This window comes from Hippoglossus stenolepis, chromosome 16, assembly GCF_022539355.2.
Source record: "Hippoglossus stenolepis isolate QCI-W04-F060 chromosome 16, HSTE1.2, whole genome shotgun sequence".
NCBI classification, from domain to species: Eukaryota; Metazoa; Chordata; class Actinopteri; order Pleuronectiformes; family Pleuronectidae; genus Hippoglossus; species Hippoglossus stenolepis.
The window spans coordinates 10,913,703-10,941,490 of record NC_061498.1 but is presented as its reverse complement, the minus strand read 5'-3'; the positions used below and the strand labels follow the sequence as shown (position 1 = coordinate 10,941,490).

Sequence of the window (27,788 nt, the reverse complement as noted above, 5' to 3'; positions counted from 1 at the left end):
GGATCCACTTAATCAGCATTGAAAAAATATGAGGAAACTTTGCCTAAAATGGCTGAATCAGGACGAGGTACACAACAGATGCTTAACAAATAAGCTGCAGACGTGATGGTGAGATCACACATCTGTCTTTTCATGGCAAGTGTCAAAAACAGCACAACCAGCATCAAACAGCAGCGTGAAAGTTACAATTTAATGAAAAGAAGCCACTGTTAATTATGTATATTATGTTAAGTCAGCATTTAAAAATCTACTGATGTCAATGTCACATTTCCACCAGATGGTGCATGTTCTTTGTAACTCAGGCTCCATCTGACAAGTGAAAAAGACCAAGGAGGAAACATATTGGTACAGGAATCTAACGACTGGTTCTTTTCATGCAGACATCCCTCAAACCTAAAGGGGTTCACTTTTGTTGATTTCACCTTTTAGTCTTATTACAAACTACATGTACTCTATCTTTACAAATTAAACATAGGTCTATTTGTGTGTTCGTCTTTATTAACCCTCTTTAGAACATTTTCCAGCATAAACACTGACCTGGTCTTAATTAGATAAAACCTCATTTCTGAGGTCCTGGTGAAGGTTAGGGATACGACTCGGGTTAGGCTGTCCACAATGAATGGAAGTCAATGCAAAGTCCCAACAATGGAAGCTGCGCAATTGTGTGCGTGTTTGAACTTGAGCAGATATCTTTGTGAGGACCACTTTGAACCTACGGAGTGAGGACAGCAAGTGAAAGTGAGGCGATTTTGGTCAGTCCTCTCTTTCTGACCTACGTTGAATGGGCTAAGCGAAGGTTAGGACTTGGTTATAAGTTTAGGGTTAGAATTAGGTTAGACAGTTAGTTAAGGTTAGGGTAAGTGGCTAGGGAGGGCTTTATAGCAATGAGTGTCCTCACTAAGATAGAAGAACGTTTTGTGTGTGTGTGTGTGCATAAAACAACCACTCAACCTGTCAGAGGTGAATAGAAGAGATCTTATGACCTCTACTGGACAGCAGCAGTAAAACTCAAGATAAGAATACCCACTTCTTCCGACGACAGATTTGAAACAACACAACAGACAATAACTTCATCTTCACATTTCTTTCTTATCAGTTTTAAAGTTTGCATATTCAACATTTAGCAAAAAAATCAACAAGATCAATAGAAGAAAACATAAGAGAAAGGAAAACATGAAGATTTCAACTTTAATCACATTATTAACAATTCTATGAGCAATATACAGACTGAGCCCCGGCATCCGTTGAGCTAGATACAGTATCTGTTGTTCTTTAACATAGGGAATGGTAACCATGTCCCTACAGCATCATCTCTCCTTCTGTGAGGAGTTTAAGTCACTCGCACACACAATGATCAACCGACTTACTTGGCACCCAGGCCACTGTTTCAGTAGCTTGTTCGCTACACCGGTATCAGACAGACACATGAGCAGACACATGGACGAGCAAACAGCGGGGCGGCCGCATGTGCAGGCTGTGTGCCTGGAAAGTTCAGTCTGAGTCTCACCGCCCCACCTGACGCTGCTGAGAGGCCGGATTCATGTCAGAAGGCATTTCTCTGTTTTCTCTCGTTTGTCGTGTTAAAAAAAAGAAAAAGAACTGAAATAATAAAATGAAGGACGAAGTGCTGGAGCAGCAGACTGGTGAAAAGGTGGCTACGAAGATCTACTCTAAAACCACAGTTCCGCCTGCCGCCTCCAGGGCCGCTTTCAGTTTCTCGGCCTCTTCTTTGGATACGTTTGCCCGGATTTCCTGGGGAAGAGCCTCCACTAGTTTCTTAGCCTGGTTTAGGAAAGAGAGAAAAATAATACATGTTACATGACAGGACCTGGTGTAATGTCCTCAGTCTTTCTGAAACACCAGGACTCAAACAGATCATAGAACTTTTAAAAGAGGGACCAATATTGGTTATAGAAACAGTATTTACAGCCTCATTAAACTCAAATCTTTTATGATAACTGTGTCTAAATATCTCAATAGTAATGGTGAAGCTTGTTCTCTTGTTTACATTTTTAAATATAGTTTGACCAAATAGAAAAGTAGAAAGTTGCCAGAGGAGGCGTACCGAGTGATTTGTATTCGGTCTACTTTGGTGCACTACTGGAGTGCGCAGGCTCATGATCTCGGATTTGATCTTTGTCACAATTAAATGTCAGTTTATCATTTTCATGCTCAATAAAACTATAGTTTATTTCATATCTTTTCTCTCTTCACACAAATTTGCCTTCACACTCAAAGGCAAATTTAAGTTATCATTGCCCTTTATTGCCTGGTCAAAATCAGATATCATAAAATAAATCTTACTTGTATCTAATATGACTTACTTTGAGTTTGAGGACATAGACTTGGTGTAATCTAGTACAGTCACTAACCCGTCACTCTTTACATTAACAGTTTGGCGTGTCTATCGGCAAGATGCCTTGCTAGGTTCGACATGTTGGTTCACTTGGTTTGTGTTGGTGTTCCAGAGCTGAACCGACTGTCAGCAATGCAAGCGAAATAAATTCATATTGTGTTTGTATATGTTTTGTCACAATGAAAGCTAATAGAGCATCGTCACACAGACGGCCCCTTGCCACTCGTAGCAAATACAGCTCTTATTAGAACACTGTCATTCCTAAAAGCCTAATAAAGTGGGGTACTGTTTCATTATTAACAGTGGGGTATTACGATACCTTTCTGGTACACATTGTTCTTTTAATTTACTCAGATCAGGACTGATCTCTAATGATGAGACTTACCTGAACCAGATTCAAGCCTTGAATGCAGTTCTTCACTTCCTTTATAAGTTTGACTTTTTCCGCCCCCTTTAATTCCGTCAATTTGACTGTGAAGTGAGTTTTCTCTTTCTTGGCCGGTACTTCCTCCTCTTCTGCGGCCTAGTTACACACAAGGGAGAGAAGTTGCATATGAATTTGTGCATTAGGAAACATGACAGTTACAATTTGCTGATACTTGTTAAATAGGCCTTTACACTTAATATAAGGAATTAGGGAACCATTGATTTGACTTGGTGTATTACATTGTAAATAATTAATTTAGAGTTGTGATAATTCTTACCTGAGCCAAAGGCATAGCTGACGCCCCCATCGGCATCATTCCAACATCCTGAATGTTCAGAGTTTTCTATGATCACAAAAAGAGGAAACAATTACTCAACATAAAAAACATATGGATCACAACATCTATCTGAAGAGACCAACTGTGGTTTAAACTTTTTCCCACAAACCTTGAGGAGCTCGTTGAGGTCCGACACCTCTAACAAAGTGAGGCTGGCTATGTCATTGACGAGCTGCTCGATTTTGGGGGAATAATGTTTGGGTGCTCCGTCTAACGGAGGGGCGGCGATGGCGCCTGAGTGGGTGGTCGGGCTGGTCCTCAGAAGTCTGAGTGCACACAGAGCCGGGGTCTGCCGCTGAAGGTGTTGCCTGGAAGATGAAAATGAATTAGCTTGTGTTCTCGGACACAGGAAGCATAAATAGTGTGTAGAGTCAGCTGAGAACATCTGTAAGAAACATCTGGCATCAGGATACATTCAAACTTTGTTCTCACTGATTCATCTGTGATCAGATTATCTAGAGATTTCGACAACAATGTGTCCCCCTTACAGAAGGCATTCACTTTCATTAACATTGCAAAATAGGGCATTTTTCAACATTTTCAGAATTTTTTCAGGGAATAATGCACAGATTAGTTCAGGACAATATGGTGAAAACTTACATCAAGATAAAAGTATTCATATCAGTCATTTATCATGACAAATATGACATTATTGTTTCTTTAAGATCTTAGGAGAAGCTTTTTGCTCCTGAGTGAAGATGTTTTAAACTTTCCTCTAGAGCAGAGAAAGACAAACACTTTGCAAACATTTTACAAATCTGCGGTAGATGAATCATGTGTTTTACCTCCTTACTGTGTTTGGACAATGCACAAGTATTATATCAATATATTAAACTACTTGTTGAAATCGCTGATCTTGAATTTATCAAATTAAAGCATATTTAACGTGATTAACGTGTAGAATAGTTTCGACTTGGGTTGAGGTCTGTTCTCCACTGACTGACCCAAGGGGCTCTCAGCCTTACAGGTACAATCAATGATCATCTGACAATTAACTGTCTCATTCAAGTGGGGCATTTCCATTTTGGATTTACTACTGACAACCTAAACGGTTGTATTCAAATCTTGATCTAAAGCAGACAAAATGTAATCCACATATTTACGGCTCATTGTTGGAGGTCACCAGTTTGCTCATTGTTTAGTGACACGCAGACAAAGGGAAGATGCTGCTTGAGGTTATTCAAGCACAAGTAACGTGGGCTTCTTGCAGCTCACTGTGACCTTGGCTGTCAGGAGCTGCCTCATCCCACAAAGAGGAAGCTAACAGCTACAACATTAAGTTTGACTTTCATTCCTTTGTAAAAAACCACCTGATCCTCAGGACGACATGTTTCACGAGTCTACTTGCTGGTGTTATATGATCATAGTGTTAAAGTCTGAGGGGGTTGAAGTCACCGAGCTAACGTTAGCTAATCTACTTCACGTACACACCAGGTTAAAAACGATTAGCTTCTTCACAACCGCAGAGAAAACACAGTATTCCCACCAGCTACACGTTCAACACCCCGAACCAGCGGCGGCACTGTGTGTGTGTGTGTGTGTGTGTGTGTGTCTGCCCTTGAAGCAGCGGGACAGACGGGCACAGACAGTCAGCTACTACCGCCGCCGCTGCTGCAGCACCGGTGTTACGTGACCGGCTGCTGCCCGCCCGGGAGCACGTCACGTACCGGTGGGTGTTCGCCGCGACCCGCAGCGCGGTCCGGAGGCAGCGTGTGGAGCAGTACATGCTGACCGAGAGCTGGAGCCGTTCGTCCCGGTGTCCTGGAGAGTACGAGGCGAGTTTAAACCACACAGGTTCCTTCTGGGTCCGCGGCTTCAAAAGCACATGGCGTCCTGACCTACCCAGAATGCCCTGCGTGAACTGCTCGAGCAACTACGGCAGCCCATAAGGGACACGCGAATAAATATATAGTTAAATAAATATGAGCGCGCATAAGAATAATATATTAGTTACAGTTATTAAGCCAAATGACACAGTTTAATGATTTGAAGTAAAGTTACTTTTTTGACTTTAAACACAGGAAACTGGTCCAGTAGAGTCCAGTAGAGTTATATTTGTTTATATTTATTTCAATAAATATTAGCAAATTTAAAAACAGTAAACTCTAAATAGTGTTTTAGAGAGAATAGATCATCGTTCATTATTAAAATCAAATTAAAAGAAGGAAATATGAATACGCCGACATAAATAATAAGATACAAATATATATCAATAAAAGCACAGATTGAGAAAATAATATAAAGAAGCCGATACTGAATTCTATATATTTTACTGCGAAGCCGATGCGGAGAAACAAGTGCAGGTGAGATGCTGTCTCTCTTCCTGGTACTGGTTGAAAGAGTGGTCAGTTACGTCTTCATGATGACAATAAGGACAAAAGAGATGGATCATTTAAAGATATAATAAACAATAGTTGCTACATAATATTCAGACACAAATGTATTGAGTGAATTGAACTGATCTGTGTGTCTCTGTTCTTTTCTGGACCCTGAAGAGGAGCCCAGATCAAATCCTCTTAACCAGGTAATCTCTGCCACCATCTGCTGTCAGTCATCGGCCACATCCAGCCACCACCGTTATGCCATTTCCCAGCTAATTTCTGTCAACCAGCACCAGTGAAGGTAAGAGGGAGAGAGGAAATCAATACATCTGCTGCTGGTGTACAATAAAAGAGAGTGAGATGTTCTCCTGCCTCTTTCCTTCAGATCATGCTGCTGTCTCCTCAGGCAGAGAGGAACTGGGAGGGCCTGTGTTCAATGCTTGAAGATGTGTTGGAGGACCAGTCCCACAGGCAGCTGTTTGCCTTAGAGCTGGGCTCTGGAACCGGGCAGCATGTGATACGCTTTGCCCAGAAGATGCCCTTTGTCACCTGGCAGCCATCGGACATTAAGGAGGAGTCTCGAGACAGGTTTGTGTACGAGTAGAGAAGAAGACACAAAATCAGTGAAGAAATCCAAACAGTTGGCTGCAGTAGTGATACTATCAACTGTGTAATAAGCTTCACGAGGCAGGTTGAGCTATTTCCAGCTCATAGAGTAAGATTGATATATGATAATCTAAAGAATTTAGACCCTCAAATGTAATATTAATTCTGCATTACTTGATCACAGTATCAAGGCCTACATTGCTGCGACCCATGCCAAGACCATTCTGCAGCCTGTCCACCTAGACGCCAGCGAACCGTGGGAGAAATGGGCCGGCGTTCCCCGCAGCTCCTGTGACGTTGTTATTGCCATTAACTTGCTGCAGTACAGCTCCTTCAAAACAGCACAGGTACGTCTGGTCATCTAACAACAACTGAAGCTGTTGAGCTAATAGGCGATGGAAAATAATGATGCTGTGCCCCAGTGGTTCATTCATGAAGCAGAACGTGAAAATTGTTAAAATGAGCCAATACCTGTTTCTGTCTGTTTTTTTCCAAGGGTGTTTTTAGTGGAGCCGGTCAGATCCTCAAACTAAATGGCCTTCTGATAACTTATGGGGTATGTGAAGGAAGCAGTTGTTAAGCCTTAGAAAGTAGCATTGTGTAAGTGTGAAAAGATAAAAGAAAAAATGGCATAGCTGAACAGCCTGTTAACATTTCAAAATCTTTGTTATGTTTCAGGCATATGCTATTAATGGCACCATCACACCGAGCTGTAACGAATATCTGGATGAGGAGATTCGAAAAATGTGCGTGGACATCTATTTCAATATGACATTAGAATAATGTGTTGTTGTTTTGTCTGACGTTGAGTGATGTTTTATTCTGTTGCACAGGAACCCAGAGTGGGGTCTTCCAGACATGGATGTACTGAGACAGCTGGCCTATGGGAACGGGATGCGTATGGAGAGGATTGTGAGTTGTTTATTGTAGCTGATGGTAATTACTTTGTAATAACCATGATGTTGCTGTTACACCTGTAACGTTTTATTTCCAGATCGAGATGGAAGAATACTACAAATGCCTCATCTTCAGAAAAATGTAAGAAAAAGCCAAACTGCACAAAGGAGATTTTAAAATGTTTATTTGTATACTGTAAACCTTGTATTGACATCTATAAAGGTTGTTAAACCATTTAGGTCTGTGTCTTTTTAAATTCTATAGAAGAATACAGAAAAAAAGATGAAGCAGGTGGACAATAGGAACCAGATATTTATTAAATATAATTTGAAAATTACTTTTTAAGTCAGACAGATCAGTATGATGGAATAAAGAAGTTCACAGATGGCAACTGACGGGCTACAGAAATCACTGATTGGGCGTGTGATACATACATACATGCAGCACATCATGTTCACCCTGCAATAACTTCCAAACACCTGGAGAGCAAAGTACACTTGAAAAAAAACAAGAATGCCCACCTGTAGTTATTATGTTGATACCCTCAATTGTGACTGTTATAACTAGATGCAAACACGATGCAGCTTCCCATGCTTCGTTATGTTCTTCATGGTACGTTCAGTAAGTTACTTTATTAAAAAGGGAGGCCTTTTGCTTTTAGAGTTGCTGGACTGCTTTAGTATGTAAATTTAATGGATTCTAGTTGTTTGATTTCAATGACATATTTATTAATGTAGATTTACTGAGGATAAAACAACCATCGAGCTACTTTTCTCATATCCCCCCCACAGCGTATAATCCCTGTTTCATCATCTCAGAAACAACATTAAAACACTTAAAAGTCCAAGCAGTGCACAACAAATAAATGCCAAAGCAAGATAAGAGGACCCAAGTGTGTGAGTATCTGTGTGCATAGAAGGGATGGAACTGAAAACTACAACTGGAATGTCAAGCCGTGAACCTGATGGACGTGGAGAGTTAGCGCCATTCATTTCAGGGCCTGTGACTGTGGCTGCGATCTCAAGACATTGTTCTTTTTCCACAAGACCATAACCTTTCAAAAAAGCACAAACTCTGGTGTCTCTCAGGTGCTCCCCAAACTGAAATAATTAACTCCCATTCCAGAAAATAATTGAAATTTAACATGCAAATTTTGCTTTAGAAAAATATGAGACAAAGGATGGTTATGTGATTTTTTTTCTTCTCGTTTGTTATATTTTCTTATTCATGTTTAACTTTAATACCACAACTATTTCTGAGCTTCAGTTATTCATTTAATAAGGAAGTACTACATACATGTCAGGTGGAAAGAGGGAGGAGGAGGGTGGAGGGGGTCTGGGTTAAGGTGCCCTCTCTCACAGCTTCCACCTCACGTTCGCGTAATTCAGTGGGGGAGAGGCAAGGAGCGCAACATCATCACAATATTTCACGTTTGCCACAACATCATAGCTAGGTGGAAGGTTGGAGGTGTGTGTGTGTGTGTTTCCAGAGGGCATCCTGAGAGTCCAGGGGGGGAGAGGAAAGACCAAAGGAAGAGAGAGGACGTAGTGTGTGAGACTCTGGAGCCTGGTGGCTTTCAGTCGAAGGAGATGAGCTGTGCCTCTGCGCTGCCCGGCACAGCCTGAGGGGTCTGCTGCTGTGCCACCTGCTGCTGTTGCTGCTGAGGGGCACCGGGGGGAGCCACCTAGCAAGAAAGGGACAAACAAGTAAAAACAGGAAAATTAATGAAGATCGACAGAACCTGGAAAGTAAAAACATGAATTTTGGTGTCAGCTTAGTGTGCTTGAGGGTTTATGCACAACTATTATCTGGTGACAAAGTAAGAAATAATTAAAAACGGACCTGCTGGTACATGGGCTGCTGGCCTGGCATGTATGGCTGTTGGGGGGGCATATTGGGGTCCTGTCCTGGCAATGCTGAAATCATGTTCTGCATGGGGTATGGCTGGTAGCCCATATAACCCATACCATTCGTGGGTGCAGGCTGGGACATGGGAGGCATACTCTGGGCCTGAGAAACCACATTCTGCACAGAACCAGGATAAAGATTAGTGAGACAGTTCCATAGTATAAAATATTTTATACTGTAAGTGGTGTTCAGAAACTGATAGTGGGAGACAATCAGACCTGGTAGCCCTGTGTGGGTGTGGGTTGATAGTTGGAGTAGGGAGGACTTGTGGTGGGTGGAGCCTGACCAGGTGGAGGACCAGGCTGCCCATTTGTGCCCGCAGGCTGGTACATGTACGCCATATTCGGATCTGGATGAAGAGAGGACAATCAGTCACACACAGGAGAACACTTAGTTGTACACGATTAAGAATTAAATCAAATACTTAATAACAAAACATAGTATATTTTCTATTTCTGAAGCGATCAAAGATATTTCAAAGCATCTTTATCCATCCTCTTCTTGACCTCCTCACCTGTGACAGGGCCGGGCATGGCCTGATACTGTGGCGGTGCAGTCTGCCCAGGCTGGTTCATATACATGTTATGCATTGGTGAACCCTCCACAGAACCAGCAGGGCTGAAGGTGCCTGGGTAGCTGGGTGGAGCACCAGGCTGGTACACCACCCCTCCTGCCACGTTCGGGGGCAAAGACTGCATCTGTGTAAGAGCACATGCAGACAATTTTAAACATTTATTCTAAAAGAAAAAACTTCTGGAGACGTAAAAATTCCTGCTTTATTTTAATTATAACACCGGTGTCTACAGCTTTTGATGTCAGACATTGTTACTGGCCGACTTAAATAATGCACTTTAATCAATCCTCTAATATGATACATGAGATGAAATAACAGTTGTTTTCCTACATAGAGACCACTGCCCTAAGAGAGGGCTGGTTAAGGTCTGGACTAATAGAATGTGGTGATGACGATGAAGTTCTCTGTGGAAGTGGAGCTGGTGAGATCAGCAGAACCAGTGTTACAGACATCAGTTCACAGTGCGTACCTGGGCGTAGGGCAGAGAGAACGCAGGCATCTGGGCTCTCATCTGGATTGTGTGCTTCTGCTGCTCCAGGCGCATCTGCCTCTCCTTCTCCTGCTCCTGGAGGCGCTGGATGGCCAGCTGTCTTTGCATCTCCAAGTACTCCTGCAGTTCAGTGACAAAGACCTCTGAGTACGGTAATAGAATAGAGCATCAATCTGCATGCTAATTGCAGAGCATCATTTCGTTACCTGTTTTTTCTGCCTCATTATCTCCAGTTTTTGTGCCAGCTGGATCTGTCTCTGCCTCTCTGATTCTTCTGCAGCACGACGCAGCTTCTCCCTGTGTTCGTCACGAAGGGCGTTGAGAGCTGCCCGGGCATCGCGCACCTGAGCCAGCTTGTCCTGCAGCCCCTCATAGTACACTGCGATGTCATAGTTCAGAGGTTTGACGCACAGAGAGACAGAAATAGGTGCAAACACACTCCTGAAAAGCTAACACTCACATCGTTTCTCATCCAGCTGGTTGAGGATGTCCAGGAGCTGTGGATGCATGTTGTTGATGGACTGGAAGAGGGAGAGCACAGCGCTGTCATTGGTGATGCTGCGTCCACGCATGTGGTTGCTTTTCATCCGGTTAAGGAAAGTGGAGACGGCGTTCTGCAGAGCCTTCAGAAACTGCTCGTGGTTCTCCTCCGACTCCCCATTCTGGTACTGCTGCTGAAGGCAGAGACAAGAGGGAGGCCAAGAGCAGAGAGTCATTTGTGGTTTGCCTTTTTCACTTCAGCTAAACATTAAAATACTGCTTCTTACATCCACCCTCGGCATAATATTTCAATATACCTCCACTATGCTGACTGGCTGGACAGGGACATGAGTTTCTACAGGCTGAGTGATTGCTGGCAGGGGCTCAGCCATTGGCACAGGGGCAGGGGCTGATGGGGTGGGACTTTTGCGAGCCTCTTCCTGTTTCTTCTCCCAGTATGTTCTGTTCAGGTAACGGGCCAGCTGGAACATTGTGACAGACATATTAGTATTGTCAAGATGTAGCATTTCCATTTATCTATAATAACACAGGTTTTAAAGAAGAGAAGGACAACATATGTACCTCAGGGTCGACATCTTCAGCTGATGGAGCAGAGGAGTTCTAGAGAGAGTACAGTAGATAATATATTTCATATTAGTAATATGATCAAATAATAATAAAGAATATTTGCCAGCAACAATAATTATTTAACCAGAAGAGAATTCTAACCACAGGGGAAGTGTAGAGGGTGCTGACTGGTGGTGCTGAGGAGGTCACTGGGGTGGGATCAGCTTTGGGATACACCGAGTACGAGTTCTTATGCCTCTGTAAAAACACACAGCTATGGGTCAGTTTATCTCTGTAAACGGGCTGTAAAAATACAAAGTTAACACTTTGGTTCGTGACCCACCGCGCGCTCCTTCTCCTCAGCCTCACTTTGGGACAGGGCAATGGCCAGCTGCAGCTCTTCCTCCTCCTGCAGCGCTGCCTCGTCTCTCTTGGGTGGCATCTGGTTAGAGGGAGGTGGTAAGACCAAGGGAGAAAAAAATGAGAACTGTAAAGTAAACCATTTAATTTCCCGATCTATATCGTTTTTTAAACAGTTACCTGCGACTGCTGGGACAGTGGGCTGGTCAGGTACTCAGGAGGCAGTTCAGGAGTACCTGTGGTACTCGGGGCTTTGACTTCAGCTTTCCTAAGTGGGGGAGAGAGGGAGGGGTGGCTGGTGGGGAAAAAGGTTTGAGGGAAGTCAGACAACCTTGTAAATCAGAGAAGAGCATTCCACCAAACCAAAAAACAGAACAATACAAGCAAGCAACAGCAGAATGCATACGACTTTCAACACTAAAATATTATCTAAATTTTGTATTGCAATAACATGCTTTTATAAGTTAATAATCTTCATTCAGAATTGAATCTTAGGGTCAAACAGAGTTTTGAAAAATACATAAATTCTATGGCTCTGTGGGATTATTTGTGCTGATTTGTGAGATCATGTCAGTTAGGCTCATTACCACTTAGCTATGGCTGCTTGTTCAGGCCATTATTCTACTGTTTGAGCCACATCCAGGAAAAACACCATAAGACTTTGCAAAGTGGTTCAGAGTAGATGCAAGCCTATTTAATCTAAATAACATAAAAGGGTTATTTAGGTGACAGCACAGCATCGTCATTTATTATCAAATAGAACACGACATATCAATTAACAACGTCCGTCGGGGTCATCAATATGTACAATGTACTAAATTGTATAAAGACGATGGTCATATTGTTGCACTATTCTTCGCTGGCCGTCCTTGAAATACAATTTAAGTAGAAAACCTTTTTGGTTAAGGGAAACTGATGGACAGTACCTTGGCTGAAAACATAACCTTTTTGTTGGAGGTAACAAAAGAATAAACCCGAAGTAACTCATCCAGACAAAGTGAGATTCAAAGCATTTCAAAAAATTTAGATGAGCAAAGCTTTTCAGGTTGAGTGACATAAACCTAGACAATGCAGTGCATTAAATCTTTGTAATCTCTCAGTGATCAAGCACAGAAAGAGGACAATCTACTAGTGTGTGTCTAAACTCAAACTAAGCTAAAACAATAACGCAACACTGGCAGGAGAATAATTTACAATACCAGAAATGTCAGGCTGCAGCTAACAATGCTAATGAAGTGTTTACTTCATTAGCATGGAGAGGGTCACCATACTTTATACTTTTCACAGGACTCACTTGTTGAGCAGCTCAAAGCAGGGCTCACAAACCCGCACTTCCTTCTCAATGCCGAACTTCGGAATGGTGGAGTACTTAGATGAACACTTGCCACAGAAAATCTGGCCACAGGCTCGACAGTGGTGCTGGAAAAGCACGGGACATAAATAGAGGTCAACTTCCTCACATGCGCAACAGACATAGCACTCAACACACACACACACATATCTGTAACTGAAAGAAGGAAACCATAAAAAGGCCTAGTTACACTAAAGCCTGGCCTACCTTTCTTGTCATGACTCCAAACTGGACTCTGCACCGATGGCACTCCTCAGCATCAACCCAGTCTGGGGCCTAAAAAATAAACAGACATCAAATATTACTGACATGATGACTTACTGGAGCCTGGTTTACATGAACATGCAGTTTATCCTCTATTCCTGACCAGCCTCACTCTCTCTAGTGTTCATTTACTATAAAATGTATGCTGCTTCTACAGAAAACACTATTTAATAAACCTGAATCTACCACAGTAAAACATGAATAACTACATGTCTCACTCTCTCAGCTGCAAACATTGCATCACTCTCCTTAAACTCAGGGAACACATGACCTGTTGAGAAAAGAAAAACAGACATTTTAAGCAAACACACCAAACAAAAAATTAAGTTTAAGCCTGAGACCTGTTTTAAACCAGTATGTTTATTTATTTCTAAGACTTAATTGTAGTCAGAACACATTTATCTAGGTCAGTGTGTAAGATTGAATGAATCCAAATAGTATATGAGCATGTGGCCACTTACCTTCCACTTTCATGATCTGATAAGTGTCTTGAACCACCTTGTATTTGGGTTCATTGCGGAAGGCGTGAGCCCAGGCCTGGATCAGGTAAAGGATCTTGTTTCTGACATTAGGTTCCGTCTGTTTATGGTGGAAAAAGAACCACAGAGTAAAGGAAATGTCTGTATCTAAAAAAAATACCTTTAAATCCTTCTTGTTTTTATGTTCTATCACTCCGTTGTTGAATAACACTGATATGAGTGAGCAAACTGCGTCAAGCAGCACTTTGTCTGATGACAAGAGGTCAGGGGAACTCCCTTGCTTTGGTCTGAAAAATTATGCTGTCACAAGTCAGTGACATCATCAGGAAGAGGAAACCGGTATTGGCTGCATGAGCCTGAGTCACATGGTGCAGCGAGGATCCAATCAAATATTGCTTGCTCATGCTGTACTGCAGCCAGCTTCCCCACAGCAGGGAACAGTTATCCAGTCAAGAGAGCTGGTGGGAAAGGTGGTGAGACAACTCTACCTGACTCAAGTCTGTTGAGAGGTTAATGTAACTCTATCTAAACTTTCCTCTTCTTGTTCACGTTAGGGAACTAATACATAACTGCACAGACATGAACTTAATAAGAGGTAAAACTTTTAGTTATTAGGTAAGTTAGTTAGTAGAGGATTTGCTGTTTTCCCCTGTTAACATCATTGTAAGTCAATCACCTTTGTGTTTTGGACGGTTGGTTTAACAAAACAAGACATTAAAGATTGTTACTCTGGACTCTAATAAATAGTAGTATGTATTTTTTACTTAACATTCAATTCATCGAAAAATTTAATAATTGGATTAGTTGATAATCATTAATAATTAAACAGCACAGTGTGATGCCCAAGACATAAATAAATGCAATGACCTTGAGCAGATCCTTCAGTTCCTCCATAGTTTGTTTACTTGCCACCTCATCATGGACTGTCTGGCCACAGTTCTTTACAACTGACTCAAGCACCTGAGGGGGGAAGACCAAATTATTACTCACTACAACAACTATGTTGTTCACATTTAATGTTTGGCAGCTCTCTCCCAAAAATAAGCACACTATTACAAAATAAATATACAGCAGAACTGTAGGTTTTCCTGTTAATTTAGTTTTCAAGTTCTTGAATATTTTTTCACCAGCAGTGTAATGTTTTACCTCCAGTGCGTACAGGGCCACGTGTGGATTTTTGTCATTCAGCTTCTTCTTAATGGCTCCGATAGCATATTTAGCCCTGTAAGGACAAAAACAAATATTGCTCAGTAGTTTTCTTTATCTAAAAATATAAAAACATAAGTGTCAAATGAACTGTTTTAAGATTAATGCTGACAGAGATTAGCAGTCACTCACTGTGTGTCTCCTTGTCGAATGAGATCACAGATCTGCAGGATGGATTCCCAGTCTGTCTCCAGCAGCAGCTGACTGGTGGCTTTATCTGAAATTAGTACAGATGGGATTATTGTCTGCCTAATGTCTACCACAAGGTTTCTGCAACACTAAACCAACATGTCATTAAAATCTGCAGATTTTCTCTTTTCCAAAACTCCTAGACACATTATAGACTTTCTATGACTTTATGGAGACCATGTTAATCTGAGCTTTTTATGTTGATGAAACACAAATCTATTCTCAGTTGTCAGTTAATTAGGGACGCCTGACACTTAAACTGATAAATACATCCTTCTTCAAGGTTATGCTCAGATTTATTGAAGTTGTATCAGAGAGCTGTTAATATTTGGTCATTTTGGAGGCTTTAGTTTGTAGTGCAGTTAAATTATAATTCATTATACAGGAACATGTCTTTTATCTACAATTTGACCTTATTGATGGGGGGGGGGAGAGAGAGGTTACTAAGTGCTTGGCTCAACATCATGTATATGTATTTTATTCTCTTGTGGCTTTGTCTTTAACTAAGTGTTCGGTTAATGCAACCACAGCATTATGTTTCTCTTTAAGGATTGTTAGACAGAAACTACTGTGTTATAAGAACAGATAATGCAGTCAGTCTTATGACAGAGAGATAACTGAAAACAATTAAATCTCTTACAAATGATATGAGACAAGAGAAAAACTTTATTTAACCTAACTAATCGTAAATAAATAACATAATATTTTGACCATTTTTATTGTCTTAACTGCAAATATTGCTAAATGGGTGCCTGCACTCATTCCTTATATATCAAATTATTCCTTATTCACGTGAAGTTTCGGAACATGAGGTAGTTGGCTGCCTCGATCCCAAAAGTTTCAACTGTTGGTCTGTGGTAATCTGACTAACTGTATATTTGGTAATATGGAAATATGCCCTGCTATGGCACAGTGTCACTTTATACACCCAGGGGGCTTTAGATGAGGTTTTTCCTTTGGGCCTGATCTTGAGGCATTGTGTGGACTATATATCTAACTTACATAAACCGGTCATACATTAACATGGTGTGTATTTCTAAATGTCTTAGTGTTTCAAATGACCAATCCACTAAACAGAAAGTGGTTTATCTAATGGGATGTTATGGGGGTGTCAGCTCATATTTAACACAGGAGCTTTTTCAGATTAATCTGCCGACTACAAGTATGGATGTTGGTAAATTATGTCCCACCTGTTATTACTTTAACTTCAGAGTATTATCTGCTTTGATTATCTTTCTATTTCCAGCCTGATCAACGAATCCACCTTCACCTACAACATGGTTAGACACATTTAATTGAATTTTTCTTTAGATAGTGCTGGAGTAAACGAATCCCTGCGGTTTAAGATTTCAATTTGACAACTGCCATTTAAAAATAAAGAGTTAATTATATTCAGGGAAACATAGATCTCAAAATGGAAGAGATCGGCAGCTAGCTAATCAACCTGTTGGATCATAAACACCAAGACAACACAACAAGTCAGAAATGATGACACTGTGCTTGGATGCCTGCCACGGAGGGACTCACACAACAACGTCTAACGTTCAAGTATTGTCTTGTCTGAACAGAACCGACAGGCTTTTTTACTTGGCTAACAGCTGAGCGATAACACAAAGGACACGACTTGGATGAGATCCTGATCCGAATAGAACAGAGGATAAACGAGATCTGACCAGCTAATTAGCCAGATTGCTAAGAGGTAGTTAGCCTAAACCGGGATACCAAACAATAGCCACGAATGTGTTAGCAGGCTAGAATTAGCTGGCCCGAGAGCCACAGCCCCAGCGTCTGTCAAAACAATGCGCTGGGAGACGTCGCACTTTGACTCACACTTGGCTGATAAACCGTCAACTTGACGAATGGGCGGATAACTCACCGAGAAGCCGCTCAAAGGTGCCTCCGCCTTTCCCCATGTCGGAATTCGGAGCGTCAAAGTCGCTGTCGAGGATCTTGTTTGGTCACCGGAGCCTGGTACTTCCACCGCTGAGGTTAGCCTGTTAGCTTCTCTGTTAGCCACGGAGCACAGCTGTACTGCTCTTCCTACTTCCTGCTTCCGGCGCAGACACAGCGAGGCGGAGGGATTTTGCTCCCCCTAACGACTGAAACTTGGAACAGCAGGTAGATTTTGGAGAAACTAGGTACTTCAGTGTGTAAGAGTTAGGTGAAAGGGATCTATTGGCAGAACTTGAATATAAAATAATCCTAGTAATGTTTTCACTAGTGTGAAATGATATAAATTGTACGAATTGTTGTTTTCTTCACCCTAGAATGGGCCCTTTATATTTAAATACTTTATATATTACATTGGGAGCGGGTCCTCTCTACGGAGGCCACCATGTTTTTTACAGTAGCCCAGACTGGACAAACTAAACTGAGGTGAGGGGTATTCAGCTGCAACATGCAACTTCACCACTAGATGTCACTAAATTCTTACACGCTGAACCTTTATACACTGTTTTAAAGGCAGTAATTAACTTTAAATACTCAACTGCATTTTGAGAGGGGATATTACACTCATAATTCCCCTGTGTTTGTTTGCAGAGCTGGATTTCCAAATCCCCAAGTAATCATCTAATTGTTTATCAACTAATCATAAAGCCATTCAGTTTCAAGAGCCATTTCTTAAACCTTATTTATTTTATTTTGAAAGAGGCCCATTGATGCACCATATAAATTCAGACGTATATCCCCAGAATATGAGAAAATACTGTAAGTCTGGTGAGCTGGCAACAGGGTGATGTCAAACTCCTCCTCCATTGTTCTGTGGTTGGCCCTGTGGAGAATTTAGCTCCTCGATCAATTATAATCAGTAGGATAAAATTGTACAATAATTGTGTTGTTGCACTGATTATTTACTGTGTAACTAGTGCACTTGTCTCACTGTGTTTTTCCAATAGCACAGATTGTCTTACTGTATTCGCTGCATTACTCTACCAGCACTGGTATAGGCCTGCTTAGGTCATGAATGAGTCACTACCTGGCACTTGGAACACTGATGCCCATTGTTATTGTTGCGTTGTAGTGTTCTATAATGTGGCATTGTGGTGCTCTGTCCTCTGCTGTCACAAACAGAAAGAAAAACTGATGTAACAATGTAAACCCTCATAAATGTGTCAAAATTTACTGTTAATACAGGGTATGTCTTATCTATAATGTCATTTTTTTTAATTTAGCTTGTAAAGGCAAAAAACGGATTCAACTTCAAGACATTTTATCATTTTACTTTTGTGAAATTGTTTTGGAAATTCAAAGTTAATCTGAATCTGAATGAACAATGTCTCATGAATAGATAAGTATTGATGAGTATAGGACTTGCAAGTTCATCTATTTTAATGTGATATATATACTTTAGCCTTCAGCATTATCATTGAGTTCTGGTCCTGTGTGATTATGACTGATGAGTAAGAGGTGTTTTGAGATCAACCGAGCTAAGACAGTCGGGGTTACTGTATTAATTTCATTAAATACGATAAAAATAATATGTTTTGTCCCTGGACCAGAGTCGCTGTGAGAGGGAGGAGGACGGAGCATCTCTCACACACACACACACACACACACACACACACACACACACACACACACACACACACACACACACACACACACACACACACACACACACACACACACACACACACACACACACACACACACACATAGTATGGCACCACCAGCAAATGTACACACACACCCATTGTTCTATTGTTCCACTCAGCAGAACACATATAATCATTTACATAAATGAGCTAAACAAAGATTTGCCTTTTAGAAGTACTACTTCTCTCTAACACATATGGTTGTATGATTTTTTAAAAGGGATTTTATATCAGTAATCATTGAAAATTTGGACACACACACAAATTTTCTTCTGTAGAAGATTTGGACAACCAAAACTTTATTGTATTTTACACTGACAGACAGAGAAGAAAGGGTTATTTGAGGATATCAGGTATGAAATCATAGAATGAGTTCATTTTTCTCTAAACAGCCTCCTATGGCTTTTCAAAGAAAAAAGCAAACTGGTATAACATTAAATATAAAATCATTACAAGGAGCAAAATCAAGAGGAGAGAAAACAGGTTTGTCATCTTTTGGGGTGGATCTGTGAGACTTGATGGTATTCAGATTCAGGGACCTTAGACGTAACCTTTAACTTGTGAGGCAGGTGCCCTGCGGGGACTACTTTCTCCACTGCTGAAAGTGGGAGAGCCTGGGAGACCAGGGGGACTTGACCCGGCATACAGCAGAGAACCTCCAATGAGGAGCAAGGCTGAGGCCCCCCAGCCAATGTAAAGGGCAGGGCCAAGCTCTCGCTTGTGTGGAGCTGCTACATGTGGGTCGTAGAAATCCCTGATGATGGAGTGAGCAGTCCAGCAGACGGGCACAAGGTAGAGGAACCCTGCGACGGCAAAGAGGACTCCAGAGATGCGGGCAATGCGGGCTTTGAGGCTGTTTACACCGACGCACTTAGTGCACTTGACTCCTAGGACCCCCAGAGACAGAGCCAGGCCACAGAGCAGGACGGAGAAGACAGTGAGACCCCGGGCCGCCTGCATGTCACTGGGCAGAGCCAGCAAGCTGTCGTACACCTTACACTGGATCTGACCTGTGCTCTGCACAATGCAAGTCATCCAGAGGCCTTCCCAAATGATCTGAGCCGTCACTATGTTGTTACCGATGAAGGCAGTGACCCTCCACAGGGGGAGGGAACAGACTATCGCCCCACTCACCCAGCCCACAATGGACATGATCAGGCCCAGCAACTGCATGCCTGTTGTTGCCATGGTGACAGATGTTTTTTGGATCAAATCGATTGGTCTTTGTTTTTTGATCAGTCTCTGTTTGTTGCAGAGGGCCCAGTTATAGTTCCACAATAGAAATGTGACTGTCTACAGTTCTGCAAATGTCGTGCTCCGACACTGGATCCTCAGACTTTGGGTCGGGTATCCTGAAATTCAGAAAAACAATAAGAATCAATTTAAATACATTTATACTCAGCAGCATAACTACAGTTGAAAATACGAAGTTATTCATAACTTGTTGCTACTTTTGAAAACATTACATTAGCCAAGCAGGAAAAGACTAATGGGGCATATAAAGTAGTTATCATAAATATTTGGGCTGGGAGGCCCATGTTTAGTGGATTCCATTTAGAAGCACAGAGAATAGCCTTCTTTGACATAGCTGTGGGTGTCAAGCTACGCCTGCTGGGTGAGTGGATTATCTCAGAAAAACATGAGGAGACTCTGAACACAAGCAGCTTTCATGAAGGCTCGTAGAGTGGGCCAGGACGACCTGTATCATCTATTTATCACAGCACTCAGTGTCCGCATTGCACCGATTCTGTGAATCAAATCCTCCATAAGAGCTTCTGATAGATTAATAAAGATAAAAGAGCCAAGCTATAACTCATAAAATCACTATTTTATTATTACTTATCCAACTAGGACATTATTTCTAGTAAAATGAACATCTGTATCTTTTAAATAGGAGATACAAATGAGATAATAGATAATAAATCAGAGAACCAGAATATCCATTTTGAATGGCCTGGCTTCGCCAACTGTTTTAAATCATTGTGCATAAATTCATGTTAAAGAACAATGCCCAGAGTCCCTCATTGTCCCCTGAAGGCCTCATACCTTGCTTTATTGTGTCTTATTCTTGGTAAAACCAATTGTTTTTGCCTTTAAGGACCCTACCCTACCCTATCACTACTTAAACAGGAATATCAATTTATGATATAGTTACAGGGAATATTAATAATATTCCCTTAAATTCTTTTCACTAATTTGTCTGTCAAATTAGTTGAAATCTTTGGACATGTCTCCAATGCACTTATAGAGGATATTTACCTCAGATGAAGTATGGTGTTCTCTCTTCTCCCCTTGGTCCACAGGCTGGTGTTACTGGTCCTCGGGCTTGTGTAGATCAGCTGTGGACGCTCTGAGTAGTGAATGACGGCCCTGAGAATTCACTTTAGTCCACAGGAAGGCTGAGGAGCAGGGACCGCTGTGTCCGAGGGGTCAGCTGGACTACAGTGACAGGGGGTTCGAACAGCTCCGACAACCCAGGACAGGAGTGGAGATGGGGCTGCCCTCCCAGATGCCAGCGCAAGTCTGTGTGGCAGTGGGCAGAAGCATGCGCTTGTGTGCACGGCCGTGTTATTGTGTGAATGTGTGAACGTGTTTGAGTGTGTCTCCCAGTGCCTGGTGTACGAGCACAATGCCCTGCTGTTTTGCCGTGCCCTCCCTCCCCCTGCTCCTCGTCAACCTCTGTCCCAGCCCTGCACCCCCTTCCATCCATCCAACTCAGCAGCCCATTTTCTCCTCTTTTTTTGACACACTTGTTCGTTTATGAGAGCCTTCTCTTTTCTCCCAACCTCCTCTGTCCTTTTCAATCTGTTTATGGGTTTCATTGAAGTTTTTCAAGTGTAGGGAGTCGGTCCTTATGCCACCTCTTGTTCACTGTTCTGACAGGGAAAATGATGTTCACAGTAGATGTTCATATAAATTATTAAATATATTTATCACACAGGAAAGATCATGACAAGAATAGCAGCTGATTTGGAAGTGGATATATGTGAGATTGATCCTCAGATGCTACAAAAACTGGAACCGATGATTAGAGGAGCAGCATTTTTGCCACCGTGCAGGCGGCCTGGACCGAAGAAGGGATGAAGCCTGTCAGTGAAGGTGTCTGTGAAGGTGTGGATGTGGACCCCAGATTCTGCGCAGTAGAAGGACACGCGGCCCACTGGGTAGTCCACAAACACACCCACCTTCCTGGGCTTCGGCTCCAGAGCCAATGGGGTGATGGGAGAGGTGTTGGCAACAAACTGGCCTCCAGCCCTGAGGCTTAAAGTCCAGAAACCATTCGCAGGGCAGACGGTGAACTTGCCCTTCCTGTTTATGGACTTTTTAACGACGCCCAGGCTCCACTCAAGCTTCTCCCCGACCTCCACCTCCCAGTAGCACCTCCCACTGCCGAAGCTTTCCTTGGCCAGCACGTTTGCCACACGGTCGAAGCGCTTGGGGTGATCTGGCACCTCCTGGAGCTTGTCCGTGTGCCTCACCTGTTTCCTGTCGTCTGAGACCGAGAGGAAGGGGTGGGCTGTCTTGGCGCTCAGATTGACATCCACTGGGAAAGAGGGAGGAGAAAAGGTCGAGAATGGGTCAAACAACATAGGACAGTACAAAAACGACTGGGGTAGGGAGGGGCCTTAAGTCTTTTATTCAAGTTTTCAAAACCCTCAGTATAATAGTCGAATCATTCTACCATGAATAACAAAAAAGTCAAAGGATCCTTAATGACATATCGAGCACACAAGATCCCCAATTTGTAGATATTTGATTTCTATTTTAAACTAAATATGCAGAAAATATTTGAAATATAAATGTGGGGTCAGGGATGGTAAGACATTTTTTTTAAATACTCGATGATTTCTCTCTAATATTCTGTGTAGACAAGGTCTTACCGGTGTATTTCTCTGTTCTTTTTAGTTCTGTAGAGGAAGAGCGACAAGAGAAAGAAAAGTCACCGATATTGAAATTTGATTGATCTGATTAATGTTGATTCAATACATAATGTGAGATATGTTTAAGAAATGTATGACTGACCAGATTTGGAGAGCTTGTTGACTTCTGCTCTCATCTTGTCCATAATGTCCGACAGTGCTCGTCTGGTAACCCCGAAACAAGGGTCCGTCTCTAAAGTAACCTTGGACCAGTCCTTCATGTCCAAGGGGGAAATAGTTTTCTGCGAGACAAAAAAAACAAGATGTAAACATTACACTGATAGTAGCCAGGGTGAGTGTAGCTGTGTCACAGATGAAGATGCTCACCAAGTTAATTTGCTTTGTGTCGTCACTCTGATCGTCGCTCACAGAAATCTGGTGGTCAGATTCGGTGGTCTCCTTCTTCAGCTCCTGGATCTCCTGCTCCAGCTCCTCCACCAGCGTCTCCACTCGCTTCTCCTCGTCTCTCTGTCTGTCCTCGATTGCAGCAACAACTGCTTTGTGGCCCTTCTCCATGGCGTACACCAGGGCAGAGAAGACCTTCTGACTCTCTCGCACCTCCCTCAGGTAAGAGCCCTGATTGGACACCATCATGATATAATTGTAGGCATTTTTAAGAATAGACAAAGTGTTCCAGTTGTTTCTATGGAGGTTTTCAACGCACCTTTTGCACCTCGAGAGAATATTTCAACCTTTCTATCTTCTGCAGCCTTTCCAGGATCATCTGCTCGACATCTATAACCTGCACATGTACAACGGTGACACAAATATATCAGATTTATTCATCATTACATCATATCACCTCTGATTATCTGACCAAAAAAGCAAACGAAAGTAGGAATACCATTTCCTCATCAGGTGGTTGCTGTGGCCGATTCTTCCTGTAGTTGTCGGAGATGTCTGCTAGGATATGGTTGACGCTGAGGTCGGGCCTGTCAGTGAACACTCTCTTACAGTGGGGGCAATATTTGGACTGGTGTCGGGCCCAGTAGTGGCTCAGGCAGGACAAGCAGAAGCTGTGTCCACACGCTATGGTCACCGGGCTGGTGAAGATGTCTCTGCACAGGGAGCACAAGAAGTGCTTCTCAGAGAGGAGGCTGATGGTAGAGGCCATTCTCTGAAAGTGACAATGACACGATGGTAATGTCAACAATGTCAACCAAGTATGTATTTCTGTTTTCTTGCGAGTCACAACTAGAAATCAACTGTCAAACTAAAATAAAGAGGGTATTTTTGTACCTTAAAAGTCTTTCGAGAATATCTAGTACTTTATATACATTTCATTTTAGGTTGTTTAATCCAGCGGTTCCAGGAGTTTGGACCTTTCCAACAAACCAAAAAAATAATAGTTATATGTATAGCATAGAGGTTAAATATCTCTTTGGGGGAAAGGTTCATAGACAACTTGAACTGGAGAAGGGACTCAGATAAATACTGCTTTAAAGGTCAAAATCCAAAAATATATGCTGTCTTTTATAAGCTTATCTGTGTTTCTGAATGTAAAATCTTACTGAAGATCTGTCAAATAATGCAGAGTAAAAAGTTAAACATGTTTCTCTGAAATGTAGTGGATATAAAGTACCAGAAATACTCAAGTATAACAATTATGATCTCAAAGTAAACTGCTTGAGTAAATGTACTTTTCACCACTGTATTTGAGTACATGATTTACCAAAAAGATGTCATTTTAAATATTGGTTGTTTACGGGAAATTAAAAAGTACTTTATGCAGCACTCAGACGTTTCGGAGGAAGGGACGTCATGTTCCCTGAACAAAGCAGCATTCCTCTCATATTATATAATGATAAACAAAGAACAGGACACATGATTCATATCATTCTTTAAAACTATTCAGTGAAGTCTAACACGTCGGTTCATTTCTACCACAATGCCTCACACCTTTGAAAGAATTTATTTTCGATCATAGACCAAGTGAATGGAAGCAGCAAAGTAAAAGATGTGATGGGAAGTATGTAGTCAAACAGGTAGCAGGCAAATCGTCTCTTAACACAGCAACGTGATTACTGACTGCTTTAGCTTGTTTCTCACGAGAAGTGTGATCCCTGAGTTTTGACCCCACTGTGCTCTGGTGTCGACGTTCAATAAGGAAACAATCTCCGCTTATGCAACGTGTTCTTCACCGGATCAGAGGTCTGATAAATATGTTTCACCAACAGTGAAACAATATAGAAAAGCTCAAAGAGACAAATGTGGTCTTACCTCTACGAATGGATCGCTGCGGACAACCTGCTCTGCTTCTGTTCTGAGTTTCAAGGTAACTTCAAGACTACAATGGTTGACAGGTGTACTAAGGTATGTGTGGGTGTTGTGTAGGAAAGGGGGCAGAGCTTCAGACAATGGCACTCCCAGTCAAAACTCCACCCTGGATGTTATCTGAGCTACTCTTTAACTAACCCACACAGCAAGACTCCAGGAAATGTTGGCTGGAAAATCAAAAAGCAAACACTCTGTCAGTAAACACAACTGCATTTATTTCAAATTTACTAATTTACAGTCTAATAACTGTGAGATTTATTGTATTTGACCAGAAGTAATCTACGGTGGCCCTGAAGTTCAAATCACAACAGCAAATGAGAAAAGACAACAACTACACAGCGGCAAATAAGACACAAGGACACATCACGTGACATGTTTTGCCAGAATCTCCATCCTGTTGAAAAGAAAGACATTGCATCCGTCCAATCAGTGACGAGCTTTGACTAACATAGTAACCTACCTTTTCCGTTCGAGGCATAGACCTTATATAAATGTTGTCTCATTTACCCTCATCATTTTTTCATTCGACGTTGTGTTTTGCACCTCAGGGCCACCGTAGTAATCCCCTTAAACTAGTGTGCAACAGAACAGTAGCATAGTATAGAACAGTATGTAAATGATGTGACTTGTACAAAAAATGATAAAATAGAAAGAAGTATGGGACAAACGTTTGGGAGTTGTACATTTCCTTCTCTTATTTTCTACTTAGTCAACTCGGTAGCTACATAACCAACAGTCCAAAGCCAAGAGCAAATGATTTAAAGTTTTTCTTTTCACTGTCTTCATGAAGATTAAGAAGTCAGTGCCATGTTGTCATGGTCGAGCGGCGGTGAAGAAGCGATTGATAAAGATTGAGTTAAAGTTGAGTCTGGCAGGTGGAGACACTCTGTCCTCCATATGCTTTATAGCTACCTGGGCTGTTCCTCCTGCTGATCCTCCAACTGCACCACCTATGATCCCATACAGAACCATCCCTCCTGGGCCCTCTATAGACCCGACCAATGCTCCCATAACAGCCCCAACAACAAAACCCGTCCCCAGCCCTCTGACCAGGGATGTCCTGAGCCACCCGTTGTCCATCTCTGCCTTGGCTCTGATCTCAGCGCCAACACTGGCGGTGTAGGCGTCCTTCTGGTGATACAACTCGTCCGCTATGTACTGCTTCTCCATCTCGGTCCATGCCTTCTCTATCTCTGCTGACCTCTGCTTCCGGAGCTTCTTCTCCTCCTTCTTCACGCAGTCCTCCGCCTTCTGGAAAGTTCTGCTGGAGAAGTAGCTCCCCCCTAAGGATGCCACCATCCTCTCTATCTTCTGCAGCAGCTCTCTGTCCCTGCTGCGGTCTCGCCAGTTCTTGCTGTAAACGTGAAAGCGTCCGCCATACTTCTCGATGAGTTCTCTCAGGTGCCAGTCAGTCTTCTGCAACTTCTCAAAGAGGGCGTCTGGATTTCTTTCAGAAGCCAGGAGGACCATGCAGTGCCTCAGACAGTGATTCCCAAAGCGTTCCTTCATCAGTCTCTGGGTTTTTACGTCATTCGGGGAGATTTTGTCCATGTCAAAGGCAACAAGGAAAGCGTGGGGACCAGGGATACACAAGCACTTAGACCTCCTCAACTCCATCTTCCTCTTGGGTGGAGACATATCCTTGTCATAGATGTTTGGCCCATTGATCACAGCCACTCGTCTTCCAGCCAGCTCTCCAGTGTTCTTCCTGCTGCCAGAAATGCAGGTGATGTCCTTAGGAAACTCCTCCCTCCCTAGTATGGCGTTGGTCAGTAGGAACTGAGAGTGTCCACTGCTACCGACCACCATCAGCCTTAATTCTGTAGGAGATCCTGTGAAAAGATAAGTGCAGTAAATTTACGCCAAATAAATGCCAAATTAAACATAACTACTATCTGCAAATATTGCAAATACTGCAGAGTCCACAGTTGCTAGGGTAAATATGGATTTTTAATGTACAAAACTCAGAGGATCATCAGAGGAACATCAACCTCATGGTGGTGTTTCAGAAAAAAAATACGTTGGGATTAGCTGTCTGGAAATCATGACGTCTAAAGATATTGTATCGTTATTGAGATTTTGCAGTGACAATCTATTTGCACACCCTTGGTCATGTCCATATGTTCGACATCATCACTGACACGGTCTGTGCCATGTTAGGCATTTATACCTTATGCAGAAATGTATACTTCCCCAGCAGTCTGTGTAGGCTACATGTGAGATAAGAAACAAGCTATGGTGCCTCATGAGTTATGGCTCATGTGTTGTTTGTGGTCTAGAGAGCTACTGTGGATTTCTTTGTCTTCATTAAAGTGTTTTAACTGAGAACCATTGTCTCTGGAGTTTGAATTCAACCTTCCCCATGTAGAAGAACGTTCTCCATCATCTCCACAAAATAACTCTGATCCTCATCCTGTTGTTGAGCTGTTGTCTTGTTTTCAAACTGAACAAATAAAACATCCAGAATTATTCTTTCATCTCCTTAAGCTGATAAACGCTGATAAATTACATGTAACCTGATGACCTGTGATACAACCACCTATTTATTATGTCACCCGAGTTAAAGGCAAGCAGAGCAGAAGAGGATTTCCATTCACCCTCTGTATATATAATAAATAAGTGAGCTTACCTTTCTTCCTCTTGTCCATTTGCCAGATTTACAGCACAGATTTTTAATTTTGGATCGTCTCAAAGTTTTCTAGCGTCTCACTGAACTGATCCCATCACCATCACTGCTGCATGTGTTCAGTGAAAACATGTGTTCTCCCAGTCTGTTCCCCCTCTCTCTCTCTCTCTCTCTCTCTCTCTCCCGCTCTCTGTTGATGAGGTAGTTGGGCACCAGAGTTAATATTAAGTGGAAATTGTCCTCAGGGTCAGAAGCTGGCAGTGAGCGCATTCACATTTATTGACACGTTTAATGAAATGCACACACACACACACACACACACACACACACTGATTTCTCACAATAAATTCTGCGAATTGAATCAGTGTTGATCAGAGGCAGTCATTCGCAGATGATCTCAGGATTGTGTTTATTCTTACATGAAAAGGATTAAAATCATTTAAATTAACTGTAACCCTGAGGAGTCAATGCTGTTAGTGATAGCGATGATATTTTCCAACATCAGTATTAATAATCTAATTCTTAAAGGTGACCTGATACAAGGTTATTTCACTGTC

At 42.2% G+C, this 27,788-nt stretch overlaps 5 protein-coding genes across 8 annotated transcripts; 1 reads left to right on the top strand and 4 right to left on the bottom strand.

The window, feature by feature from the left end:
• Positions 1-1,169: 1,169 nt before the first annotated feature.
• mrpl12 (mitochondrial ribosomal protein L12) lies at positions 1,170-4,990 on the bottom strand. The gene is made up of 5 exons (XM_035180188.2): positions 4,788-4,990; positions 3,230-3,428; positions 3,061-3,126; positions 2,742-2,879; positions 1,170-1,782 (listed from the first exon to the last, which is right to left on the bottom strand). The coding sequence occupies exons 1-5, from the start codon at positions 4,844-4,846 to the stop codon at positions 1,666-1,668; spliced, it is 579 nt and encodes a 192-aa protein (XP_035036079.2). The 5' UTR covers positions 4,847-4,990; the 3' UTR covers positions 1,170-1,665.
• Positions 4,722-7,182, top strand: zgc:103625 (methyltransferase-like 26 B). Its single transcript, XM_047343836.1, has 7 exons — positions 4,722-5,742; positions 5,827-6,029; positions 6,232-6,394; positions 6,544-6,603; positions 6,726-6,793; positions 6,881-6,959; positions 7,042-7,182. Exons 2-7 carry the CDS (start codon positions 5,830-5,832, stop codon positions 7,087-7,089), a joined length of 618 nt encoding a protein of 205 aa, XP_047199792.1. The 5' UTR covers positions 4,722-5,742; positions 5,827-5,829; the 3' UTR covers positions 7,090-7,182.
• Positions 7,183-7,238: 56 nt separating this feature from the next.
• hgs (hepatocyte growth factor-regulated tyrosine kinase substrate) lies at positions 7,239-16,871 on the bottom strand. Of its 4 annotated transcripts, none has more exons than XM_035180183.2 (20): positions 16,689-16,871; positions 14,756-14,840; positions 14,564-14,639; positions 14,285-14,377; positions 13,400-13,517; positions 13,157-13,209; positions 12,882-12,950; positions 12,618-12,742; positions 11,504-11,618; positions 11,307-11,429; positions 11,126-11,221; positions 10,979-11,017; positions 10,714-10,878; positions 10,377-10,587; positions 10,123-10,295; positions 9,896-10,036; positions 9,367-9,550; positions 9,071-9,201; positions 8,787-8,969; positions 7,239-8,628 (listed from the first exon to the last, which is right to left on the bottom strand). In XM_035180183.2, exons 1-20 carry the CDS (start codon positions 16,723-16,725, stop codon positions 8,521-8,523), a joined length of 2,325 nt encoding a protein of 774 aa, XP_035036074.1. In that variant the 5' UTR covers positions 16,726-16,871; the 3' UTR covers positions 7,239-8,520. The 4 variants fall into 4 exon arrangements, with proteins under 4 accessions (XP_035036074.1, XP_035036076.1, XP_035036073.1 ...); XM_035180185.2 differs by having other exon boundaries at positions 11,307-11,405; XM_035180182.2 differs by having other exon boundaries at positions 10,377-10,590; positions 16,689-16,870.
• Positions 16,872-18,673: 1,802 nt separating this feature from the next.
• Positions 18,674-19,597, bottom strand: cldnk (claudin k). Its single transcript, XM_035180186.2, has one exon. It carries the CDS (start codon positions 19,594-19,596, stop codon positions 18,949-18,951), a length of 648 nt encoding a protein of 215 aa, XP_035036077.1. The 5' UTR covers position 19,597; the 3' UTR covers positions 18,674-18,948.
• A 46-nt stretch (positions 19,598-19,643) lies between these two features.
• LOC118123357 (E3 ubiquitin-protein ligase TRIM39) lies at positions 19,644-27,484 on the bottom strand. Its single transcript, XM_035180706.2, has 10 exons — positions 27,235-27,484; positions 25,421-26,437; positions 24,549-24,676; positions 23,173-23,445; positions 22,993-23,070; positions 22,656-22,904; positions 22,432-22,570; positions 22,290-22,316; positions 20,668-21,952; positions 19,644-19,760 (listed from the first exon to the last, which is right to left on the bottom strand). The coding sequence occupies exons 1-9, from the start codon at positions 27,251-27,253 to the stop codon at positions 21,408-21,410; spliced, it is 2,475 nt and encodes an 824-aa protein (XP_035036597.1). The 5' UTR covers positions 27,254-27,484; the 3' UTR covers positions 19,644-19,760; positions 20,668-21,407.
• Between the last annotated feature and the right edge of the window lie 304 nt (positions 27,485-27,788).

What these genes read in the sequence shown, in the direction of transcription:
- mrpl12 (XM_035180188.2), bottom strand. Translation starts at nt 4,846, where the DNA reads ATGTACTGCTCCACACGCTGCCTCCGGACCGCGCTGCGGGTCGCGGCG. An exon ending in GTCGCGGCGAACACCCACCG is followed by an intron (nt 3,429 to 4,787) that starts GTACGTGACGTG and finishes TTCATCTTCCAG; the next exon opens with GCAACACCTTCAGCGGCAGA. An exon ending in AAGGCTTGAATCTGGTTCAG is followed by an intron (nt 1,783 to 2,741) that starts GTAAGTCTCATC and finishes TTCCTAAACCAG; the next exon opens with GCTAAGAAACTAGTGGAGGC.
- zgc:103625 (XM_047343836.1), top strand. Translation starts at nt 5,830, where the DNA reads ATGCTGCTGTCTCCTCAGGCAGAGAGGAACTGGGAGGGCCTGTGTTCA. An exon ending in AAGGAGGAGTCTCGAGACAG is followed by an intron (nt 6,030 to 6,231) that starts GTTTGTGTACGA and finishes ACTTGATCACAG; the next exon opens with TATCAAGGCCTACATTGCTG. An exon ending in GGATGCGTATGGAGAGGATT is followed by an intron (nt 6,960 to 7,041) that starts GTGAGTTGTTTA and finishes TTTTATTTCCAG; the next exon opens with ATCGAGATGGAAGAATACTA.
- hgs (XM_035180182.2), bottom strand. Translation starts at nt 16,725, where the DNA reads ATGGGGAAAGGCGGAGGCACCTTTGAGCGGCTTCTCG. An exon ending in TTGGAGTCATGACAAGAAAG is followed by an intron (nt 12,743 to 12,881) that starts GTAGGCCAGGCT and finishes GTGCTTTTCCAG; the next exon opens with CACCACTGTCGAGCCTGTGG. An exon ending in CACTGTCCCAGCAGTCGCAG is followed by an intron (nt 11,430 to 11,503) that starts GTAACTGTTTAA and finishes TTTTCTCCCTTG; the next exon opens with GTCTTACCACCTCCCTCTAA.
- cldnk (XM_035180186.2), bottom strand. Translation starts at nt 19,596, where the DNA reads ATGGCAACAACAGGCATGCAGTTGCTGGGCCTGATCATGTCCATTGTG.
- LOC118123357 (XM_035180706.2), bottom strand. An exon ending in ATTCTCTCGAGGTGCAAAAG is followed by an intron (nt 22,905 to 22,992) that starts GTGCGTTGAAAA and finishes GTGTCCAATCAG; the next exon opens with GGCTCTTACCTGAGGGAGGT. An exon ending in CAACAAGCTCTCCAAATCTG is followed by an intron (nt 22,317 to 22,431) that starts GTCAGTCATACA and finishes CTTCCTCTACAG; the next exon opens with AACTAAAAAGAACAGAGAAA.